The sequence below is a fragment of the Garra rufa genome, chromosome 14 (assembly GCF_049309525.1).
Source record: "Garra rufa chromosome 14, GarRuf1.0, whole genome shotgun sequence".
In the NCBI taxonomy this organism is placed as follows: domain Eukaryota; kingdom Metazoa; phylum Chordata; class Actinopteri; order Cypriniformes; family Cyprinidae; genus Garra; species Garra rufa.
The window spans coordinates 23,837,408-23,862,106 of NC_133374.1; the positions used below are offsets into that span (position 1 = coordinate 23,837,408).

Sequence of the window (24,699 nt, forward strand, 5' to 3'; positions counted from 1 at the left end):
AATTTCATAAATAAATATACTTTCATTACAATAGACCAATTTAACTTTTGGCAACAAGGTGGCACTGTCTTCAAACTTTTTGAATACTGTCAGAGCATTGTGCCGAAGACAAACACAAAGTTTCGTAACGATACGGCAACATGTTCATAAAATATAGCATTTTACAACAAAATTAAAAATGGCCGACGCCCAAAATGGCTGACTCGGCATGCTGCACCGAATCTAAACAGACCAGTTTTGGTTAAACCATTTAGAAATTAAGCCAAAATACCAATTTTGCACATCTCCTGACCACTAGGTGGCACTGGACCAAAACTGTGTAGGTAGCCTCAGGTCATGGTTATTATAACACACACCATGTTTGGTCTCAATATCTGAAACCATTGCAAAGACATAGCCTCACATCCATTTTTGCGTGCTTTTCGTCAAAGTCGTTCACGCGCTATTCAAAAACGGTTTGACTAATCAAATTGAATTCCATAACTTTTTGCCAGCATGGTCTAAAGATGATCTGAGCCAATTTTGGTGAAAATCAGACAAACCATCTAGGACGAGTTAGAAAAAGTAGGTTTTTCAAACTCTTAAAAATAGTAAAAAAAACTTGACCTTATACGAAGTTTAAGTATCCATTTGACTCTTTCCTCTCTTTCCTTCAAAAGTTATTAGTTATAAACATTAGTGAAAGTTTGGACAAGTGGTGGTGCTACTCCAAACTTGTGTGTTAATGTTGAGACTGACAAATTTCATAACTTTCCCACAAGCGGTCCTATGGGCTGCCATAGACTTCCAGAGTGAAAGAAGAAGAAGAAGCAGCAGAATAATAAGAACTTGGCCCCTACTAAATATATAGATATAAAATAAATATACTTAAAAATTAATATACTTCAACAAAATATTAAACTTAAATACAAAGTGTGTGCGTGTATAATATTTTGATTCACAAAAGCTGTGTGCAAACATTTCCTCAAATTGCAGACTATTGCACTGCCAAGCTTAGTGTGGCTATTATAACTTTACACAGCACTTGGTGAAGAATATTAAGCATTAAGAAGGTTAGATCTGCTGTAGTCATGGAGTTCAACAGCTATTGCGATAGCATTCACACAGCAAATCTCATATTCCAAATCCTTGTCGTTCAGAGCTAATGAAAAGGAGTTTCGAATGAAGATGTCCTCATTATGATGTCCATAAAAAAGTGCCTGAGTAACAGAAGTAATAATTCAAATTTATTAACGGATGTAACACAATTAAACAGCGCTAACCGGCTAACGGAAGGACAGAGATGAGTCACCGACTAGCCCAGGGCTGACATCACTGCTTGTTATCATGTGACCTTTGACCTCGATTCACAGAAGCCGCTCCAGTTTAGTCTTCTAAATGACAGCAGTGAGGGAAAATAACATGCGTTTGGATCAAATTAGCATTTAGCAGCACGGCATACTTATAAAAAGGATTTCAGGCCAAACATGGGCACAGTAATTTTTGATTTGTAGTGACGGGTCCTGATGTCTTATACTTTGCAGTTTGTATCTTACAACTCTTTTGGGGTTTTAAAATTCACACAACACAACAACTGAGCCACAAAGCAAAAGCTGGCATGCCATATTGGATGACAAGAGGCACAAACTGTAAATATCAACAAGCTCAAGCAGCGGCAGTGCAAGAATATCTGCTATGTGTGAAATACAAATTCACCACAAATGATAAATGGAGTTCATATTTGCATAAACACGGAGATCAAGTGCTTTCTGTGGGCAAATCGCTACTCCCTATTGTACAGAGGCAAAACAAAGCTGTGTAATAAGCTAGTACATTACTTTTTCCATTCATATAAAAACAGCTTTTATACTTGTACATTGATGAAACTTGACTAAGCAATATCTGTGGTGCCACGCAGCACTGGCGGTCACTGACGTAATGAAGCTGAGCCTGGGTTAACGTTCCGGCCTGTCTCTGTGTCACTGGAGTAAAGACTGTGAGTCACACACACACTGCCAGTCATCCGCACCGGACAAATCAACCTTATTTTTGGCAGCGATCCAAAGCTCCGGAACTATCATGCCACCAAGTCCAAGCCATCGCCTCTAAAGTCTTTCCTGATGAGGACTCTCACATGTTAAGGCTAATCAAAAATTATTTCCTGGTTTAGACTAGTGCTTGCCCTGCTAATGTTTTCACTGGTCACACCACAAAAAAAGTAAAGAAAAATAATAGTAATTATTATTATTCAAATTGTTATCATTTTTTTAACATTCTTTTTTAGCAACATAATTTTACAAAAGAACACAAAAAATATATATTTCTTTTGGTTTGTTTGTTAATTTTTCATTACGTCAAGTTGTCTTCGTACAAAAAGTTCTATTAATATATAATATTAATTAGTTATTTGCAAGAATGACTCGGAAATTGTCAGAATGCTTTTTTAATATTTCTATTTGTATCTATATATTTTTATATATTTCTTAGCAATTATTAGGTTCTTTACAAAAAAGGTTACATTCATGCATATTAATTATTTCATTTAATTAAATTATTTTAAATTATTTAATTTGCAATAACATGGGAAATTGTGCAGCAATTTTTATATATTAGGAGTAAATAGAAACTTTATATCTATATATTTTTATATATATATTTCTCAGATATTACTAAAAACTATGTTTGAAAGAAACATTTTCATCATGTCAAGTCTTAATAAAAAAGTTATATTAATACATAATTATTAGTTAATTAATAATTGAATTTGCAATATGAACTGTATGTATATGAACAATATGAAATTGTGCATCTAAAATATTTTACAAACATACATACTTTTTCTTTATCTATATATTTAAATATATTTCAGTGATTGAGTTCATTTATGCATATTAATTATTAGTTCATTAGTTTAAATCATTTTTTAAATTTCAATTTTAATAAAAGATGGGAAATTGTGCAGTAATTTTTATATATCAGAAATAAATATGTTTTACTACTTATTTTTTATCTATAAATTTTATATAATGTATCCCAGTTATTACTAAAATATATAATAATTATTAGTTTAATAATTTAATTTGCAATATCAATCGGAGTAATTTTATAAGTCTGAAGTATTGTTTGTATTTCTATTTCTGTCTACATATTTTTATACAGCTCTCAGTGATTGTTAGGCTATTTTTTTATAATTATTAGTTAATTTGTTTAAATAATTTTAAATAAATTTAATTTACAATAACAGATGGGAAATTGTGCAACAATTTTTTATATCATAATTATACTTTTACTTTCATTTATATCAGATTTTTTTTTTATAAAACATATGTCAGTTATAACTAGGCCTTCCTTACAAAAATCTTTCATTTATCTACATTAATTATTAGTTAATTAATCATTACAATTCACAATATGAATTTTCAAAAGCAGCTGGGAAGTTGTGCCACTACTTTTATAAGTCAGAAAGAAATACATGTTTTGGTTCTATTTAAATCTATATATTTTTAATTATTTTATTCCACATACTTTAGAAATTACTGAGCTTTCTTTATAAAATATCATATTAAATGCATATTAATTACTAGTTGTTTTAATTCATCAATACTTAAATTTACAATATGAATAAACAAAAATCATTGCGAAATTCTGAAGCAAATATTTAACAATAGCTATAAAGTTGCTTAATTTATTAATGATTTTAAACCAAAAAGATACTTAGAAGACTATCACAAATTATTTTTACAATTTCCAACTGCGTTAACCAGCAAAATAACTTGGTGTCATTAAAATCAGCACAATCAACAACCATTTACGTGTCACAGAAAACCAAATGCTCATTTTTGCAAGGCATAAAACATCATGGCACATCTGACACAAAACATCTCTTCTCTCAAACTGTACTCACTGCAAAGTGCAATAACGTGGCTGCTGTCTTCATGTACAAACTTCTTGGTCACCGCCTCCTCCATAATCTGCTTCACCTAGAAATGGAAAGACACGCAATTATGAGCGGCAAAGACTGGCAAAAAATAATGGCAAGTCAAAATTCTTGGAATCGGGTGTACAAAAGCAACTAATTAATCATGACAGCGTAACCACAAATGCTTTAATTAGCATCATTCAATTGATAAGTTTCCCTGGGAGTGCAAGGAACTGTGTAGAATGAGGCTTTGTCACATTTTTCTCTTCCAACTGTCAGAACTACAGCAAATCCCAGACTAATTAATCACAATCCTTACAGGCAGCTTTATACTGTTTGTGTAATTTGAAGAACAGCAGAAGGGTAATTGTAGCATTGAGAAGGAGCAAATTATGGGCATCTGCTGATTACGGCCATGACTTGTGTGCGCCCTGTGGTATGAGATTTGCCACAAGGCCAACAGACAGTAAAAACAGGACAATTTAAAGGAACAGTTTACCCCAAAATTTAAATTTACCCACCCTTAGGCGACTCAAGATTTGTTAAAATGTATAAATAAGGGGTGATGTGATATACCAGTATTGACGATAATCGTGATATCTAAACAATGAAATATCATTATTGTGTCGCGATATACTGGTATTTTTCCTTATTCAGATATCAGGACAATACCAGTATAACGCAACACCCCTGATTAACATGATAACGATATTTCAATATTTAAATATCACGATTATCGTCAATATCGGTATATTGCAACACCCCGATTAACACTATAACGATAGACAATATTCGTGATATTTCAATAATGAAATATTGTTATCGTGTTAATTAGGGGTGTCGCAACATACCGATATAGACGATAATCGTAATAGCTGAATAATGAAATATCGTTATTGTGTTAATTAGGGGTGTCGCAACATACCGATATAGACGATAATCGTAATAGCTGAATAATGAAATATCGTTATTGTGTTAATTAGGGGTGTCGCAACATACCGATATAGACGATAATCGTAATAGCTGAATAATGAAATATCGTTATTGTGTTAATTAGGGGTGTCGCAACATACCGATATAGACGATAATCGTAATAGCTGAATAATGAAATATCGTTATTGTGTTAATTAGGGGTGTCGCAACATACCGATATAGACGATAATCGTAATAGCTGAATAATGAAATATCGTTATTGTGTTAATTAGGGGTGTCGCAACATACCGATATAGACGATAATCGTAATAGCTGAATAATGAAATATCGTTATTGTGTTAATTAGGGGTGTCGCAACATACCGATATAGACGATAATCGTAATAGCTGAATAATGAAATATCGTTATTGTGTTAATTAGGGGTGTCGCAACATACCGATATAGACGATAATCGTAATAGCTGAATAATGAAATATCGTTATTGTGTTAATTAGGGGTGTCGCAACATACCGATATAGACGATAATCGTAATAGCTGAATAATGAAATATCGTTATTGTGTTAATTAGGGGTGTCGCAACATACCGATATAGACGATAATCGTAATAGCTGAATAATGAAATATCGTTATTGTGTTAATTAGGGGTGTCGCAACATACCGATATAGACGATAATCGTAATAGCTGAATAATGAAATATCGTTATTGTGTTAATTAGGGGTGTCGCAACATACCGATATAGACGATAATCGTAATAGCTGAATAATGAAATATCGTTATTGTGTTAATTAGGGGTGTCTCAACATACCGATATAGACGATAATCGTAATAGCTGAATAATGAAATATCGTTATTGTGTTAATTAGGGGTGTCACAACATACCGATATAGACGATAATCGTAATAGCTGAATAATGAAATATCGTTATTGTGTTAATTGGGGGTGTCTCAACATACCGATATAGACGATAATCGTAATAGCTGAATAATGAAATATCGTTATTGTGTTAATTGGGGGTGTCGCAACATACCGATATAGACGATAATCGTAATAGCTGAATAATGAAATATCGTTATTGTGTTAATTGGGGGTGTCGCAACATACCGATATAGACGATAATCGTAATAGCTGAATAATGAAATATCGTTATTGTGTTAATTAGGGGTGTCGCAACATACCGATATAGACGATAATCGTAATAGCTGAATAATGAAATATCGTTATTGTGTTAATTAGGGGTGTCGCAACATACTGATATTGACGATAATTGTGATATATGAATAATGAAATACCAGTATTGTGTTTATTAGGGGTGTTGCAACATACCGATATTGACAATAATTGTGATATCTGAATAATGGAATACCGTTATCGTATTAATAAGGGGTGTCGCAACACACCAATATTGATAATAAACGTGATATCTGAATAATAAAATATTGTTATCAAGTTAATTAGGGATGTCACAACATACCGGTATTGACAATAGTCATAATATTTGAATAATGAAATATCGTTATCGTATTAATAAGGGGTGTCGCAACATACCAATATTGATAATAATCGTAATATCTAAATAATAATGAAATATCGTTATCAAGTTAATAAGTGGTGTTGCAACATACCAATATTGATAATAATCGTAATATCTGAATAATGAAATATCATTATCGTGTTAATTAGGGGTGTTGCGATATATTGGTATTGGCAATAATTTTAGGGGTGTCACGATATACTGATATTGATGATAATCGTTTTATTTAAATAATGAAATATCATTATCGTGTTAATTAGATGTGTCGAGATATATTGGTATTGGCAATAATTTTAGGGGTGTCACGATATACTGATATTGATGATAATCGTTTTATTTAAATAATGAAATATCATTATCGTGTTAATTAGATGTGTCGAGATATATTGGTATTGGCAATAATCTTAGGGGTGTCGCGATATACTGGTATTGATGATAATATTTAAATACTGAAATATCCTTATCGTGTTAATTGGGGGTGGTGGAATTTAGTGGCATATTTCAGCAAAATTTGTGATTTTTGTTCGGTATTGTTTATGTTCAATGTACGAGTACTGGAGACGTGTGGATTACTTGTGGATTATTGTGATGTTTTTTTTCAGCAGTTTGGACTCTCGTTCTGATGGCACCCATTCACTGCAGAGGACCCACTGGTGAGCAAATGATGTAATGCTAAATTTCTCTAAATCTGTTCCTACGAATAAACAAACTCAAAACGATTTATTTGTTGTTGTTTTTTTACAAACATGCAGATTTTCACAAATCATTAACTGATGGATTGAAATCATGTGGATTATTATGATTTTTTTTATCTGCTGTTTAGACTCTCATTCTGACGGCACCCATTAACTGCACAGGAACCACTGGTGAGCAAGTGATGTAATGCTAAATTTCTCCAAATCTGTTCCTATGAAGAAACAAACTCATCTACATCTTGGACGACCTGAGGGTGAGCACATTATCAGCAAAATGTCCCTTTTGGGTGCACTATTTCTTTAAAATGAAGTGCCGTTGTCCTTGGGATGAAATTAAATAGAGAAAAAAATAAAGTTTTAAAAACCAGTTTCCTACAGCAGCCTGTTGCATTACATAACATGTCTCAAAAGACACAAGAACGGCTGAATGCTTCAAATAGATCAAATGCTTCACATAGAGATTCAAATGAACACAATGGCATTAAAACCCATTTCCAGCCAAGCTGACAGCGGTAACAATGGCATTAATGAAGTCATCACTCAACGATTTTTACAGCCGAAATAAGGGGCAATCAAAGCTTGTCAGTGCGCACACACACACACACACACACACACACACACACACACACACACACATGTTGGGTTTACATGTTTTATGGGGACATTCCATAGGCGTAATGGTTTTTATACTGTACAAACCGTACTTTCTATCGCCCTACACCTACCCTACACCTAAACCTAGCCCTCACAGGAGATTGTGCAAAATTTTACTTCCTCAAAAAAACTCATTGTGCATGATTTATAAGCCTGTTTCCTCATGGGGACCTGAGAAATGTCCCCACAAGGTCAAAATTTACTGGTATTCCTATCCTTGTGGGGACATTTGGTCCCCACAACGTGATGAATACCAGGTACACACACACACACACACACACACACACACACACACACACACACACACACACACACACACACACACACACACACACACACACACGTGGAGAGATATCGTCGCAGTTAATTCAACATCTAGTGATTGTAAATACAAAGAGCTTTTCCCAATTTAAAAGGATGCAATGAACACCTACAAAGGGTTGCAGACGCAATCAATCACATGCATATATATATTAAAAGAAGTCTATGAAGCAGAATACAGTTCAAAATCTACGCTCAACAGAAAGCAATGCAGTTCTGCAGATGCAAAAATATTTAGTAAACATTAAATAGATCACTGCAAAATGGTGTGATGTTGCTCAATAAATATTGATGGGGGAAAAGCAGAGAACAGCAAAATGAAACTAAGTTGTTTTGCTCATATGAGAGCCATTTGTGACGATCACTGCTTCATGCAGCTGTATTAATCGTCCACTGATGCAATTTAACTTCTTAGGTAGCTGCTGATGCTTTCAGTTCCTAGGCAACCAGAAGGCGGCTGACTGCAGCTTAAAGTGACAGAGACCTGGGATGTTACACAAAGAAAGTCAATGGAGGAATAAAATCTAATCCTGTGTGTATTGTACTAAGTGTATGCATTGGAAATATCAAAACAGCACATTATTTGTAGGTTTATATCATTCAGATATTTCCTCACTACACATATGATGCTTAAAATAGCTGAAAAGCAATAAAAGTGAGGTCTTTTGTAAAGATTTACATGTTTCATTTAACATATGTCATGAATATAACCGTCTGCTTCCTAAAGACATATAAACCAAGAATGGCCTGCAGGAGAAGCACTGTTAATCAATGGAAATCAATGTTAACTATGTTAACTAAAAAGTCCAGGACATCACTGGAGGAAGTGACTCATTTTAGAGGTAAAAATAGGTGATTTGAATGAAGATGACGCACAAAAGTTCTTTAAAACTTGATGAACGAGATGTTAAAAATTGATTTCCTTATTAACCCAGGCCACTGAGCCACCTGAGGCCAGATACCTCAAGAGTTATTGCAGCTCTCCACATCCATGATTTTTGGCCTCTCTTAGACATGCTCTTAACCATCATGAGAAATGATGACTGCCAGGGATTTTGCATTAAGTTCAAGAGACTGTGTGGACACAGTCTGTTCTGACACACAAGACATGCTGGTACCAAATTAGGACATCTATTCTTTGCAGCAATTCATTCAAGATTTCTATTATTCATGAGGGCCGGATTTAAAACTAGCGTTCTCTGCACTGTGAGGGAAAAGATAAGAATTAATTACACTGATAGAAAAGAATGTAACAGCTTCTTCCACTGTACAGTTCCTGGAGCCAAGCGTTCACAACTCTGTGAATGCGAAGTCTTATCAAATAATTACAGCTCGTAAGAACAGTTCATTCATATTATCTTAGCCTAGTTATTTTGAATTGGCATAAACGGTTAGTACAGAATTTTTAATATATGTTTTGACTCTTCTTTCCTTGGATGAATCAGTTTTCCAATATTACAAGCCTTTCTTGATTACTTGAATTTGATTGGTCAATCACAGCACTGAGTGGGCCAATGTATAGAGTGTTTTCACTTTGCGTCATCAATCAGCAATGAATCTAATCAATGCCACTGAACCGAATGAAACTTGCATATTTTGCTGATTATTGCTGCTGAAAATGATCAATTATTGTCATGTTTTGGGCTGTACTAATCGGTCAGACCAGGAAAAAACATTTGGAGTACTATAGACTGCCAAAAGTTATAACAAATCAAGGAGAAGAATGCAAAAAAGCTGCATTTGTGGTTGGCCAAACTGAACCAGCATTTCCATTGCAAGAATCTTGACAACATTCATGTTTGTTCTGATCATTTTCAGTCAGGTAGGTGAAATATTAGACTAATATCTTAATTAATACTGCTTGTACGTATCTTTACCACCTGTTAACTTTAGTTTGTCAAATTATTGTGCACTTTCCTGCTACTAAGTCCTTCTCTATATGATTTAGCAGCTTCCACATGTATTTGTCCGTGGTTTAAACAGCATAAAGTGTAAGTGTAAACCCTCTATTTGTATATTGACTAAATATAAGATGTTTTTGAATTGTTTTCTACACTTTATTGGACTATTGGTATTAGATGAAGCTTTACACTCATTTAAAAGTAAATTAATAAAATAAATCAAATCAATGTCATGTTTTTATTTATTTTGTAAGCAACAATGTGGCACATGTAACCATGTAAAGTGCAACAGCAATGATAGTTAAATTAAACTGTTTTTAATAATCAGTTAAAATCCAATTCGACCTGTATTGAAATAATAATGGCCATACTGGCTTTATATGCGACTCTGGATCACAAAACCAAAAAAAAGTCTTACGTAGCACGGGTATATTTGTAGCAATAGCCAAAAATACATTGTAAGGATACAAATTATTGATTTTATGCCAAAAATCATTAGGATATCAAGTAAACATCATGTTCCATTAAGATATTTAATAAATTTTCTGCCGTAAATATTTCATAATGTAATGTTTGATTAGTTATATACATTGCTAAGAACTTCATTTGGACAACTGTAAAGGCAATTTTAATATTTAGTTGTTTTTTTTTTTGCACCCTTAGATTCCAGATTTCCAAATAGTTGTATCTCGGCCAAATATTGTCCTAACAAACCATACATCAATGGAAAGCTTATTTATTCAGCTTTCAGATGATGTATAAATCTCAATTTAAAAAAATTGACCCTTATGACTAGTTTTGTGGTCACATATAACTAGGGCTGTTCGATTCCGAAAATTTTGGAATCGATTCCGATTCCGATTCCTGGTTCTGGAATCGATTGGATTCGATTCCAGAATCGATTCCTCACTGTTGTTTCGATTCTTTTTCGATTCTTGTTTTTTAGATTGGAGGAAGCTAATTTCGCAATAAATGCAGGATGTAAAGGTCGTATAATGTTACCTTCTCATAATATGAAGCTTCATTTGTAAAAAAAAAAAAAAATATATATATATATATATATATATATATATATATATACATATACTATTTTTCTGTAGCTCTGACTGATTTCAAATTGTAATTCATTGCCCAGGAAATTAGTCATAACCCACAGCTCTGCAGTGGACATGCATTTTTTTGCATGAATAAAACAAGACATGACGTGTATAAAATGACAAAATTAGCAAACTATACACTGAAACAAAATAAACAGAACTTTAACAACAACACTGATATAAGAGCTATAATTTCGAAATAAATACAGGATGATATAAGAGCTCGTGGTGTAGCTGTCAATCAGATGCGCTCTCGGCCACCGACGTGCTCTCTGCGTTTCCTTTCAGAGTTATCATTGGCTGATAGAAAGATTAAAAATAGCATTTATTTAAGATGTAAATAAGATCAAGACCCATTATGATCTATTCTGTCGTGCAGCGCTCAAAATTGTGGACATCATGAGCCAGTTCTCCCGTAAAATAACATCTGAATCGTTTTTTGAACTGGTTCATTTAAATGATCTATCCGAACGAATCTTTTCGTGGAAATGTATCAGACTATATTAACTATTAGCGAGCAAGAGGCAAATTAATGTGTGCTTCTCAAACTGAAGGCTGCATCCTTAAACTCAGACGAGTTTAGTAATGAGTCGTTTTTATTACGTTTATTTTCATCAATCGACGTTTGATGACTTGCAGCCGAAATATTCAGCCTTCATGGAATGCAGCCTTCCGTTTAAGAGGTAAGTTTTGTTGAGCTGAAAACGGCTCTGAATGAGGAGTCGATTCCCCTTGAGAGGATCGATTCCAAATGTTGGAATCGATTCTCGATTCCCAATGCCTCGGAATCGAGGAATCGATTCTTTTTGGAATCGATTCCCAGCCCTACATATAACGCAGATATGAATTTGACTGTATGATAATCTCCTCACGTCTTTGAAATTAACGCGTGACAGCTCAAAATGAGTTTACAGTTGTATTTCACATGATAAAGTTTTCTCTAAATGTGGTAAAAGAAAACAAGCCCAAATCGTGCATGTAACATACGAGCCATCAATACAATCTCTTCTAATCTAGTCAAATAATAAAGTAGCGCGCTTTCTCTTACAGTCGCGTTATAAATAAACCTAGCGTGCTTTGAGCGCTCGGCCCCTCAAGTATCTGTCAATGGAAATTCGATGTCAACTCGTTTTTGTTTACATTGCAACAGGCTAGGAGCATATTCGACACTAAAAACGTACTCGGTTTAGACTGTATTTAGCCATTTGCAGAAGGTAGAATATTGATCACCGCAGAAACCATTGATTAAATCACTGTCTCCCATAGCTACATTAAGTTATAGGCGGATGAGGAAGGAAACATCCGACCCCTTCGGAGCTACAGGTGAAAGGGTTTGAATTTGAACCTATTAGAAATGTAACAGCTCATCTGAACACTCATAAATGCAACTCGTTATACATCAATTCACTATAAACATCAGCGCATCTGAAACTTCCATATACATGCACTAAATCGGATGCAAAGCATGCGGAAAGCATGCATGTGAGCCAATCTTAAAACTAAAACTAGAAATAAATCAATTCCACTTACTTCTCTTTTGACGTTCCATAGTAATTTCTCTTTAAATTCTTCGTCTGTAGTCGAACCCATTGTCCCTGACTGTTAAACAGCCCAACTGGCTGGAGACATAAATCTAAACGGCTCGCCTGCCTTCCTCCCAGTATTTCTTTAGCCTTCCTTCCTTTTCATATAAACGTGTGTACTGACAGCTGAGCGTTGACGCATCTAAGCACTGCCGTAGCGCATCGTGAAGCCATCTTCGGTTGCTTTATGACGCAATCGCCGCTGGCCCCGCCCCCTTGGCATTGTTGATCAATGGGATAAATCTCTTCACTCGCCGTACGCCGTTCAGGCGGTGACGGCGATTTATTTTTAGCTCCCCTCCACATTTGACAGCTCAGATGGAGGCGCTTGTGGCGGTTCAACTAATCAGGCGTTGTCATTAGGTGTTCAACAAGACATGATGTTCATATGACCTATTGAATGAAAAGATACGTGATGCATGATGGTTATAGTCTCACATCCTTTTATGGAAGGAACAGCTGGGTATTACCTAGAAATGGCACAGGTGCAGCCAGCTGGAAAAAATAACTGGCATAAATTTAAACTACTCAGTTGATATTAAATATTTCATAGCTGTATTGCTGAAAATTGATGTAGATGAGTTTAATTCCTAGTCAGAGAAAATCTAGAGAAATTTAGCATGACATCACCAATGGATTCTCAGCAGTGAATGGGTGCCGTCAGAATGAGAGTCCAAACAGCTGATAAAAACTTCACAATAACCCACAAGTAATCCACACGAATCAGTGCATCAATTAACGTCAATTCCATCTTTGAAGGAACACTCCACTTTTTTTGGAAATAGGCTCATTCTCCAACTCCCCCTGAGTTAATAAGTTGATTTTTACAGTTTTGAAATCCATTCAGCCGTTCTCCTGTTCTGGCGATATCACTTTTAGCATAGCTTAGCATAGATCATTGAATCCTATTAGACCAATAGCATCGCGTTCAAAAATGACCAAGGAGTTTTGATATTTGTCCTATAATCGCAGCTTTACATTTTCCGCCGGTCTTAGTACACGATATAACTACAGAAGAGTCAAGTTTTAAATAGGACAAATATCGAAACTCGTTGGTCATTTTTGAACGCGATGCTATTGGTCTAATAGGATTCAATGATCTATGCTCAGCTATGCTAAAAGTGATATCGCCAGAACAGGAGAACAGTTGAATGGATTTCAAAATGGTAAAACTCAATTTATTAACTCGGGAGAATGAGCCTATTTCCAAAAAAAGTGGAGTGTTCCTTTAAGGTGTTTAACTTTAAACCGCATCCATAATCCATAATAACACTTCTATATCAAAATCCACCTACATATTTGTTTAGAACTGTTTTTGCTTGTAAAAGTACATATTTCTTTCCTGATTCAGCTGAGGTGACCTTTTCACTGGAGGAAGCAATATTATAATAGAGAACTCATATTTTAGCTGGAAGCAATGGTTTGAAGTTACAAACATCTTGATGATATTAAAACCATACAATAGAAAAAAATATATAATGTTTAAATGCACAAACAAGCAGGGTTTCATTTCACAAGACATTAATTGATGGACTGGTTTTTAATTAGCTGTTTGGACTTCCCATAACGGCACCCATTCACTGCAGAGGATCCATTGGTGAGCAAGTGATGTAATGCTAAATTTCTCCAAATCTGTTCCTATGAAGAAATGAACTCGAAATGTTTTGTTTTTACAAACGTGCAGATTTTTACAAAATATGTTAATAGAGTCATGTGGATTTACTGGGATGTTTTTAATCAGCTGTTTGGACTCTCATAATGACGGCACCCATTCACTGCAGAGGATCCAACAGTGAGCAAGTGATGTAATGCTAAACTTCTCCAAATCTGTTGCTATGAGGAAACACACTCAAAATTATTTATGTTTCTTACAAACATGCAGATTTTTACAAAACATGTTCATAGAGTCGTGTGAATTGCTGTGTTTTTAATCAGCTGTTTGGACTCTCATTCTGACAGCACCCATTCACTGCAGAGGATCCAGTGAGTAAGTGATGTAATGCTTAATTTCTACAAATCCGTTCCTATGAAGAAACAAACTCAAAGTGATTTATTTGTTACCTACAAACATGCAGATTTTCACAAAACATGTTGATAGACTGGAGTCATGTGGATCTCTTGTGGATTACTGTGATGTGTTTATCATCTGTTTGGACTCTCATTCTGACGGCACCCATTCACTGCAAAGGACCCATCAGTGAGCAAGTGATGTAATGCTAAATGTCTCAGAATCTGTTCCTCTGAAGAAACAAAACTCGAAATGATTTGTTTCTTACAAACATGCAGATTTCTACAAACATGTTAAAAGATGGACTGATGTTGTGTGGATTACTTGTTGATTATTGTAATGTTTTTAATCAGCTGTTTGAACTCTCATTCTGACGGCACCCATTCACTACAGAGGATCCAGCAGTGAGTAAGTGATGTAATGCCTAATTTCTCCAAATCTGTTCCTTTAAAGAAACAAGAACAAAATGATTTGTTTCTTACAAACATGCAGATTTCTACAAAACATGTTAATAGATGGGGGTGGATTACTTGTGGATTATTGTGATGTTTTTAATCAGCTGTTTGGACTCTCATTCTGATGGCACCCATTCACTGAAGAGGATCCATCAGTGAGCGAGTGATGTGGTGCAAAACTTCTCCATCTCTGTTCCTATGAAGAATGTCGTCAACATCTTATATGGCCTAAGGGTGAGTAAATCATGAGCAGATTTGAATTTTGAAAAATGAAAATTCTGTCATAATTTACTCACCTTCATGTCAATCCAAACCCATAAAACCTTTGTTCATCTTCGAAACACTAATTAACATATTTTTTTATCAAATCCGAGAGCTTTATGATCCTGCATAGACAGCAACGCAACAGACACATTCAAGGTCCAGAAAGGTAGTAAGGACATTGTTAAAATAGTCCACGTTCGTTCAACTTTGAAGCTATGAGAATACTTTTTGTGCACAAAGAAAACGAAAATAATGACTTTATTCAACAATTTCTTCTCTTCTGTGTCGGAAATGTCGGTTTTTGTCCATACATTGACAGTCAAAAGGGTCCAGTGTTGTTTTGGAGCTTACAAACCTTAATTGTATGGGGGGAAAAAAACTTGAATTATTCTTAAAAACATCTTTAAGTTAAATAAAATATTTTGTGAGTGTTAAATAACTGAAGCAGGACACTTTTAGGTCACATTCATTCATTCATTCATGAATCCTTAAAAACATTTAATCTCACCAGACAAAAATCAAACACTAAAACCTGATTTTCCCAAATACAACACGCCAAGTCCATATACATGATTTCTCTCTCTTTTTTTATCAAATCACAGTATTGGATGATTAATGTAGGCATAAGGCAGGATTGTAACTGAGTATATGATCCTGTACAGTTAGCAGAAACTTGGCAAATTCATCTTGGCAAATAGTATCAAAACATTCTATGATTCGGTTAGTAACTACTATTTAAAAACATAGTGTTTACCTAAAATTATGAGGTAAATAAATTAAAAATATAGGAACTGATGCTAATTCGTGGTCAGCCTTTTTTGTGTTATGTTCACATTATTGTTCAAGCCACATTTCATCCAAAACATTGATTGTCAAGCCACCTACGAAAAAAAATAAAGATAAAGCAGCAATCTGTTCAGGCAGCGAACTACAAAGTGGTTAAACGGTGCGGGTAGTTTAGTGTTCTCCACAGACCATGAGGCTCTAGTTGGAAGGATATATATAAAATGTCTTGGAAGCCTCAATTCACAGTTCGGCTAATGTCCAAGTGGTCTGTCGTCATAAGTGCTGTATCTTTTAATGTGGATCCGCCGAACGCGCTCCCTCAGCTCCACAGCCTCCTCCTCTTCACTGTGTGAGCAACAATTGTTCCGTCTGCGGGTGGCTTCCAACAGGGAGTTATCTGGGACTGGGAGAGTCTCATAAAGCAGGGCATTTAGTGTCTCCTCGTAGATCCGTGCTTCTGGAAACTCAACCTGAGTGCATTACGAGAGGTCTTTGACACTTTAAACAGGCTATGAAAGTGTTACTAGAAATACACTAGCAGTCAAAAGTTTTTGAACAGTAAGATTTTTAATGGTTTTTAAAGAAGTCTCTTCTGCTCACCAAGCCCGCATTTATTTGATCCAAAGTACAGCAAAAACAGTCAAATTTTGAAAAATTTTTACTATTTAAAATAACTGTTTTCTAGTTGAATATTTTAAAATGTAATTTATTCCTGTGGTTTCAAAGTTGAATTTTTAGCTATTTTTAGTCACAGGATCCTTCATAAATTATTCTAATATTCTGATTTGCTGCTCAAAAAACACTTATTATTATGTTAAAAAACAGCTGAGTGGAACTTTTTTAGGGTTCTTTGATGAATTGAAAATAGAAAACTTTTAGAAAATAGAAAACTTTTGTAACATTATAAATGTCTTTACCATCACTTGTGATCAATTTAAAGCATCCTTGCTAAATAAAGGTATTAATTTATATCATTTCTTTGCCAAAGAAAGACGGACTCCAAGCTTTTAAAAGGTTTTTATTTCAGATAAATGCTGATCTTTGGTTCTATTCATCAAATAATCCTGGAAAAATGTACTCAACTGTACATTTAATAATAATAATAAAAAATGTTGCTTGAACAGCAAATCGGCATATTAGAATGATTTCTGAAGGATCATGTGACACTGAAGACTGGAGTACTGATGCTGAAAATTTAGCTTTGAAATCACAGGAATAAATTACATTTTTAAATGTATTCAAATAGAAAGCAGTTATTTTAAATAGTAAAAATATTTCACAATATTATTGCTTTTTCTGTATTTTAGATCAAATAAATGCAGGCTTGGTGAGCAGAAGAGACTTCTTTAAAAGAAACTGGTAGTGCACCTTTTATAACAAGACTTACCTTTGTCTGCTTCTTCTCAGTAGCATAAACGATAGATGTGCAGCAGACTTCAGCTAGCTTACGTCTCTGTCCGTAAAAGGACCAGCAGCAGATTTCGTCTCCGATGACATCTTTAATGAAGAGGACACGACTGCTGTAGCTCAGAGACAGCTTCTCAAACAACTCGATATTCTTGAGTAGGTTGTCATCCGAGTTGCTTTTGAAGAAGATAAACACCAAGAAAATAAGTACTGACACTAGAAGCCATTTGAATGTCTCGATAGGTAAATCATATTGAATAATAAAGCACTCGTGTTTACCTTGTATAGGAATATTTGTTGTTACCTCGGTTGTAAAGCAATTTTACAACAGGCTGTAAGTGGAAAAAAAATCATGCAAAAAGACATTTAGAGTTGGAGAAACGCAATTATGTTACCATAAAACAAACCCCAAAAGACAAAAGGGAATATTCGTACTCCAGGAAAGTCTCACCCTTACGCAGCCTTGTATCAGTCTCTCCTCCTCTTTAGGCGACGTTATGACTGGGATAACACACAAAGCTTTTTCTTCATTATCCTACCAACGAACAAATAAATAAATTAAAGGGTTAGTTCACCCAAAAATTAAAATTCTGTCATGAATTACTTGTTGCATTCCAAACCTATAAGACCTTTGTTCATATTCAAAACACAAATTAAGATATTTTGGATTGAATATGACGCTTTCTGACCCTGCATAGAAAGCAACACAACTGACACATTCATGGCCCAGAAAGTTAGTAAGGACATCATTCAAATAGTCCATGTGACATCAGTGGTTCAACCTTAGTTTTAAGAAGCTACGAAGGACACAGGAGCCGGTGTTCTATCGTAGAACATCCATCTCTCAGTTCATTTTCTGTATATTCTAGTTGAAATAAGTAATAGTTTTGTTTTCTCTGTGCACACTGACATCACATGGACTATTTTAACAATGTTCTTACTACCTTTCTTGGCCTTGAATGTGTTGCATTGCTGTCTAAGCTCTCAGAATTCATAAAAAAATGACTCACAGGTTTGGAATGACATGAGAGTGAGTAAAGCCTCTCAAAAATATCTGGGTCATATTTCACCTCACAATTATTATTTTATTTTTTGACAAAAAATTGTTTGCATTTAGGACCATTTAAATAGTTTGCATTATTCTTTTTCATACGCTACATATCAAGATCTGCAGTGAGTAAGAGTAAGAGTTCTAAAGAAATTAATACTTGTATTAAGCAAAGTTACATCAAAACTATTTATTAAACTGTTCAAAAGTAAAGACTTTAATAATGTTACAAAAGATATTTTTATTTAAATCAATGAAATGTTCTTTTTATCAAAGAAATCTGAAAAAAATGCATGGCAATTTCCACAAAAATTAACACAAAGCACTGTTTTTGAAAAATATAAAATATATAAAACTTATATACAATTACTTTAAATTGTAATAATATTTCACAATATATCTGTTATGCATCCTTTGTGAGAGTAGTAAGAGATGTCTTTTAAAAAATGTAAAAATGTTTTATTAACCCCAAACTTATAATAAACTGTAATGTACAATACCAGTCAAAACAGTAAGATTTTTAATGTTTTCTAAAGAAGTCTCTTCTGCTCACCAAGCCTGCATTTATTTGATCCAAAGTACAGCAAAAGCAGTACAATTTTGAAATATTTGTACTATTTAAAATAACTGCTTTTTATCTGAATATATTTAAAAATGTATTTTTTCCTGGGATTTCAAAGCTAAATTTTCAGCATCATTACTCCAGTCTATGGTGCCACATGACCCTTCAGAAATCATTCTAATATGCTGATTTGCTGTTTAAGAAACATTTATTATTATTATTATAAATATTTAAAACAGTTTGAGTATGTTTTTTGTTTAGCATTTATTTGATGAATAGAAAGATCCAAATATCAATGTTACAAAATATATCTATTTCAGATAAATGCTGTTCTTCTGAACTTTCCATTCATCAAAGAAACCTGAAAAAATCTACTCGGCTGTTCTCAACATAATAAAAATAATAAATGTTTTTAGAGCAGAAAAATCAGAATATTAGAATGCTTTCTGCATTTAAAAAAGCAGTAAAACAAAGATGTGAAGTATTTAACAATTTTAAAATCTATCCTTCTTTTTCCCACATTACAGTTACAAGAATGATAGAATCTTATTTGCATTACAACAATGAAAATGTGCGGGGGAAATGTGTTTCCTTAATAATACAACATTTTTAAATATCTAATTTGTTTCTTTTGATTTTGGAATGAAATACAACCTGGATAAACACACAAAAAACACATAATCAGCTGAGTGCAGAAGTGTCAACCAACCTGCAGGGCTTTCTGGCACATGTCTATCAACCCCTGGATCTGGTAATACTTGGCTTCTGCTAGGAGCTCCATGATACCCTGTCTGCTCTTGGGCAAGGTCACAAATCCATCACGGAGATAGCTGAGAATCGAACCAAAGTGTTTCCCACAGCGATCTATCAGAATCCAACCTTTAAAAACACACAGAATTCACATAAACAACATCAGCACTTCTGCTAAAGTGGTTTCATCGTATCTCAGCACTTTCTAAATAACTTACCTTCCTTATCAGTGAGCACCTCCATCTTGCCACTGAACATGGTTCTCAAGAGGGTGTCCTGTCGGGTGAGCACTTGCAGTGTGGAATAGTAAAGATTTCCGCCAACATTGAGTTGCACATACTTGTTGCCGGTGACACCACGGTAAGTGCAGGTGCTGGTCTTGGGGCAGGCCACTGAAGAGACTGACACAACAGGCCCGGTTTGTGGTTGAAGCTGGTGCAGGCAGCTCTCTCCTGACATGTCCCGCTGTAGGTAGATAACCACCCTGCACACGATGGGTCTGATTTCCCCCGCCGTGGTGAATGCTGCTGGGCAGGCTGATGGTGACGCAAAACCTACATGCTACACATAAAACAACAAGAAAAAACAAGATGACATTTGTATATATATATGTTGCATGTTTGGAGTTCTGTTATGTAAAACCAGTGATAACAGAAAATAACCTTGACATATTTAATTTATATCGTGTATATCTTGACTATTAATTCATTAAGTTACTATAAGTTAAGTTGCTTTAGGTTTATACTTGTGTTTACAAACAGGCAACGCTTTTTAAACAAACGTGTCTGGTCCTCTCATAGATAGGTTAATATAACGACACAAAAAGCACAATGACGAAACATTTCTGGAGTTAAGTTAAGTTTAATGCCTAGCTAGACGTAGTTTAGTTAGTATTATTCAAAAAAGTTCTAAGTTAAGGTAAGTTTGTCGACATGAAGGAACTTTTCCAAGCTAGGAAACTCACCCCCTCTGTTGAAGTAACTCGTGGGCGTTTAACTGAACCCGAGGACTTGATCAGTTCGACAGTTTTACTTCAACCATACTTGATAAGATGAAAATAAAAGGGTATATCTTAAGATATACACAAAGAAAAACACTTTTACGTCTACCTTCTGTGATTACAGAACGGTGTTGATTGCTCTTCTTCTTTGAAAAAAACAACAGCAACAGGTTACACCGTGATGAGAATCTACTGCCACCCGTTGACTAGTACAGGGATTGTCAACCTAGCCAATTCATATTAAAATGCTTAACTTTGTACAGGTTAATTTTTATTTATTTATACATTTATTTGGCCGAGATACAACTATTTGAAAATCTGTAATCTGAGGGTGCAAAAAAATCTAAATAATGAGAAAATCTCCTTTAAAGTTGTCCAAATGAAGTTCTTAGCAATGCATATTACTAATTAAAAATTAAGTTTTTATATATTTATGGTTGGTAATTCAAAAAATCTTCATGGAACTTGATCTTTACTTAATATCCTAATGATTTTTGGCATAAAACAAAAAATGGATAATTTTGATTTATATAATGTATTTCTGGCTATTATTGGCCAAGGTCACAAATAACATTAACAAACAATATTATGTTAACCCGAGTTTCTTTGTCAACCTTTATATCAATTTCTATGTCCTGATATCATATTTATTAATGATCTATAACAGGCTTTTTAACCGTTACAGTCCCAGACTCTGTCAAACCACTTATAAAAAATGTGACTAAAAACATTATCTAACATTGCTTTTTGATAATTGTACTTTTCTACATTTATTTATTTATTTATTAAAAATATTGCACGTATCAGTCAAACGTTTTCGAACAGTAATTTTTAATGTTTTATAAAGAAGTCTCTTCTGCTTACCAAGCCTGCATTTTTTTGATCCAAAGTACAGCAAAAACAGTAAAACTGTGAAATATTTTTACAATTTAAAAGAACTGTTTTCTATTTTAATATATTTTAAAATGTAATTTATTCCTGTGATTTCAAAGCTGAATTTTTACTTTACTCCAGTAACATGATTCTACAGAAATCATTCTAATATTCTGATTTGCTCCTTAAAAAACATGTGTTATTATTATCATGTTGAAAACAGCTGAGTAGTTTTTTTTTTTTTTTTTTTTTCAGTTTTATAGAATAGAAAGCCCAAATAAATGCTGGTCTTTGGATCTTTCTATTCACTTAAGAATCCTGAAAAACTGTTTTATATATTGATAATAATAATAATAATAATAATAAAAATGTTTTTTTGAACAGCAAATCAGTATATTAGAATGATTTCTGAAGAAGTCGTGATGCTGAAATAACTTTGATCACAGGAATAAATTACATTTTCCAAAATATTCAAATAGAAAGCAGTTATTTTAAATAGTAAAAAAGTATAAAAGCTGTATTTTGGATCAAATAAATGCAGGCTTAGTAAATAGAAGAGACTTTATTTAATAAATATTCAATTATGTTTTTTTTTTTTTCCCATTCATGTATTCCTACAAGACAAGCTTGGCATTTCGAAATAGTAATAACTAAATTTCATAAGCATGAAGTACTTTTATTTTGAAATGTACACTCATATTACAGTAAATGTCCTAGATTTGTATATATATATTATGTATATCTCCATAAGATGCCATTCTTTGTCAATATTATATATGTTGGACATTATACATATCTGTTTTTATTATTAACCCAAGCATTGCATTTAATAAAATAATTATATAAAAATATTAGGAACTTTTAACCGCTTTTGACGGTGACAGTGACGAAATTCCAAGACCCGCCTTCTTGTTCCAGTTCATAGGTCCGATTGGCTCTCTCTGCCTGCCAATCACAATAGACATAACCAATCAAAATCGTTTGTCCTTTCCACACGCTCTCCGTGTACTAGCTGCATCATATTCAAGATGTCGGCGGTGTCTGTGTATCCCATGTGTGTCCGGGCAAGCCGGGGCCTCCTCAGATTGAGACAGGGCGCCAGCGGCTCCACAACCCCTGCGGTGCTGGATGTTGTCAGGACTCTCTCCGCTGACACTTCCAGTAGCAGTGCTACAGGAGGACTGGCCCAGGCAATACTGCAAGAAAGGCTTCAGCAGCAGGAGAAAACCCAGGTGAGCGCTGTGACCGTCTGACATTCCTACATAACAGGGTATAAGACAACCAATTATTGCGTTATGAAAAAAATATTAGCATTCTTACGTGATAGTACTTAGGCGTTGAGTATGTTCATGAATAAAAGACCTTAAATTGTTAAACGGTTAGGTCTGGTTAGCAAAGGTTGACAGGTGTTGGTTTGAATGAAGTCAAATAAGCTTACTATGTTTTGTATGACAGAGCAGTAACATTTATTACATTTTCATACAATAAGTGGAAATCTGTGCATGATGTAAGTTTTATTCTTTAATGTGTCATAAAAATTGTGCTGGATTACAATTGCTAATTATAAGAAGATTCTGTAAAGCCTACAATATGAAATGGTAGTTAGAAACATCTATTGCTTTTAAATGGAACATTTTGACACTTTAGACTTTTTTTAAGTATGTTACATGTGTTTTACGTTTTGTATCATGTTTGATATATTAGTTGTCATGTTGGTAATGTAGAGGCCTTCAAAAATCATGTTTCAAATTGATACAGTGTGATTTATGAGATTAAACCTAGTTCGTTTATAAGACAATTGAATGTGGTTTTAAATGAATTTAAGTGACTTTCACATTGGAGCTGTGTCAGGCAAGGTCAGGAGCCCTCTTTTGACTGTTGAATGCAGATAAGGGCTGAAGGCTGAATGTCTGTCAAAGCACAATGTGTCTCAGTGAGTGACAGCTCATCAGACATTGAAAAAGAATGGATTTAGTGCATGCAAGAAATTAGTTACAGAAATATATAACCAAACTGTCTGCTGTGTAACATTCCAGGTTTAGGATTTGGGATTCTTGTTCAGAAATCGCCTTAAAACTCTCGTCAGTTAATGCCATAATAAAATGGGATGCTTTTGACACATCGTTTACAGGGCCAGCCTCCTCCAGAGGGTGATGACTCTGGTCACAAGAAAAATGAACAGGGTGAGGACAAGAAACAGAAAGAGAACACAGCATATGCTAAGAAGATGGTCCTTCGGTTAGCAGGAATTATGGGACTGGGAAGCACTGTCGGCATCGTGTACATATTCGGTGAGTTTGCATTTTGCTTTCTTACTGCAAGGGTGGACACCACTGTATTGGAGTGCTAGAAATTGGAAGATTTTCTTTGAAAATTGTTGGATTTTTTGAAACTTTTGTGATTGGCATTTTTGGATTATTCAAAACATTTATAACTGGCATTATTAGATTACTCTGTGGATTATTCTGTATTATTTTGAGGATTTTTGGATGTCACTGGTTACTGTTTTTTTTTTTTTTTTTTTTGCATTTTTTTGTGTTGTATCTTTTTGTATTGGAGGATTAAGTTGTGGAAATGGTAAATAATTATTTAACTTGCATTACTAAAATGTACTACATTTGATTATATTAAATTTATTTTATGCATTTTATTTACTATTATTTATTTGTGTGTTTTTACTAAATACCAACCATTTTACATGTTTTTTCATGTTTGTTTTTAAATAATGCATTGTCTTTATTTAGATAATAAATAATGAATTGATAAGTGTATAAAAATATATGTGCAAAATTATGCATAAATACTAATATGTGACCCTGAACCATAAAATCAGTCTTAAGTAGCACGGGTATATTTGTAGCAATAGCCAAAAATACATTGTATGGATCAAAATGATTGATTTTTCTTTAATGCCAAAAATCATTAGGATATT

General features: G+C 34.1%; 3 protein-coding genes across 3 annotated transcripts in view; 1 reads left to right on the plus strand and 2 right to left on the minus strand.

The window, feature by feature from the left end:
- sgsm2 (small G protein signaling modulator 2) overlaps window positions 1-12,621 on the minus strand; it is an 86,633-nt gene extending 74,012 nt beyond the window's left edge. The window contains exons 1-2 of the mRNA XM_073818108.1: window positions 12,562-12,621; window positions 3,884-3,959 (exon numbers count right to left, since the gene is read on the minus strand). Coding sequence (XP_073674209.1) covers window positions 3,884-3,959; window positions 12,562-12,621 — 136 coding nt within the window. The remainder of the gene's footprint in view (window positions 1-3,883; window positions 3,960-12,561) is intronic.
- A 3,077-nt stretch (window positions 12,622-15,698) lies between these two features.
- tnfaip1 (tumor necrosis factor, alpha-induced protein 1 (endothelial)) lies at window positions 15,699-21,047 on the minus strand. Its single transcript, XM_073817908.1, has 7 exons — window positions 20,859-21,047; window positions 20,113-20,455; window positions 19,854-20,023; window positions 17,986-18,069; window positions 17,814-17,866; window positions 17,515-17,710; window positions 15,699-16,597 (listed from the first exon to the last, which is right to left on the minus strand). The coding sequence occupies exons 2-7, from the start codon at window positions 20,351-20,353 to the stop codon at window positions 16,379-16,381; spliced, it is 963 nt and encodes a 320-aa protein (XP_073674009.1). The 5' UTR covers window positions 20,354-20,455; window positions 20,859-21,047; the 3' UTR covers window positions 15,699-16,378.
- Window positions 21,048-22,784: 1,737 nt separating this feature from the next.
- timm50 (translocase of inner mitochondrial membrane 50 homolog (S. cerevisiae)) overlaps window positions 22,785-24,699 on the plus strand; it is a 46,347-nt gene continuing 44,432 nt past the window's right edge. The window contains exons 1-2 of the mRNA XM_073817986.1: window positions 22,785-22,999; window positions 23,899-24,058. Of these exons, the coding sequence (XP_073674087.1) occupies window positions 22,796-22,999; window positions 23,899-24,058 (364 nt within the window). The 5' untranslated portion in view covers window positions 22,785-22,795. The remainder of the gene's footprint in view (window positions 23,000-23,898; window positions 24,059-24,699) is intronic.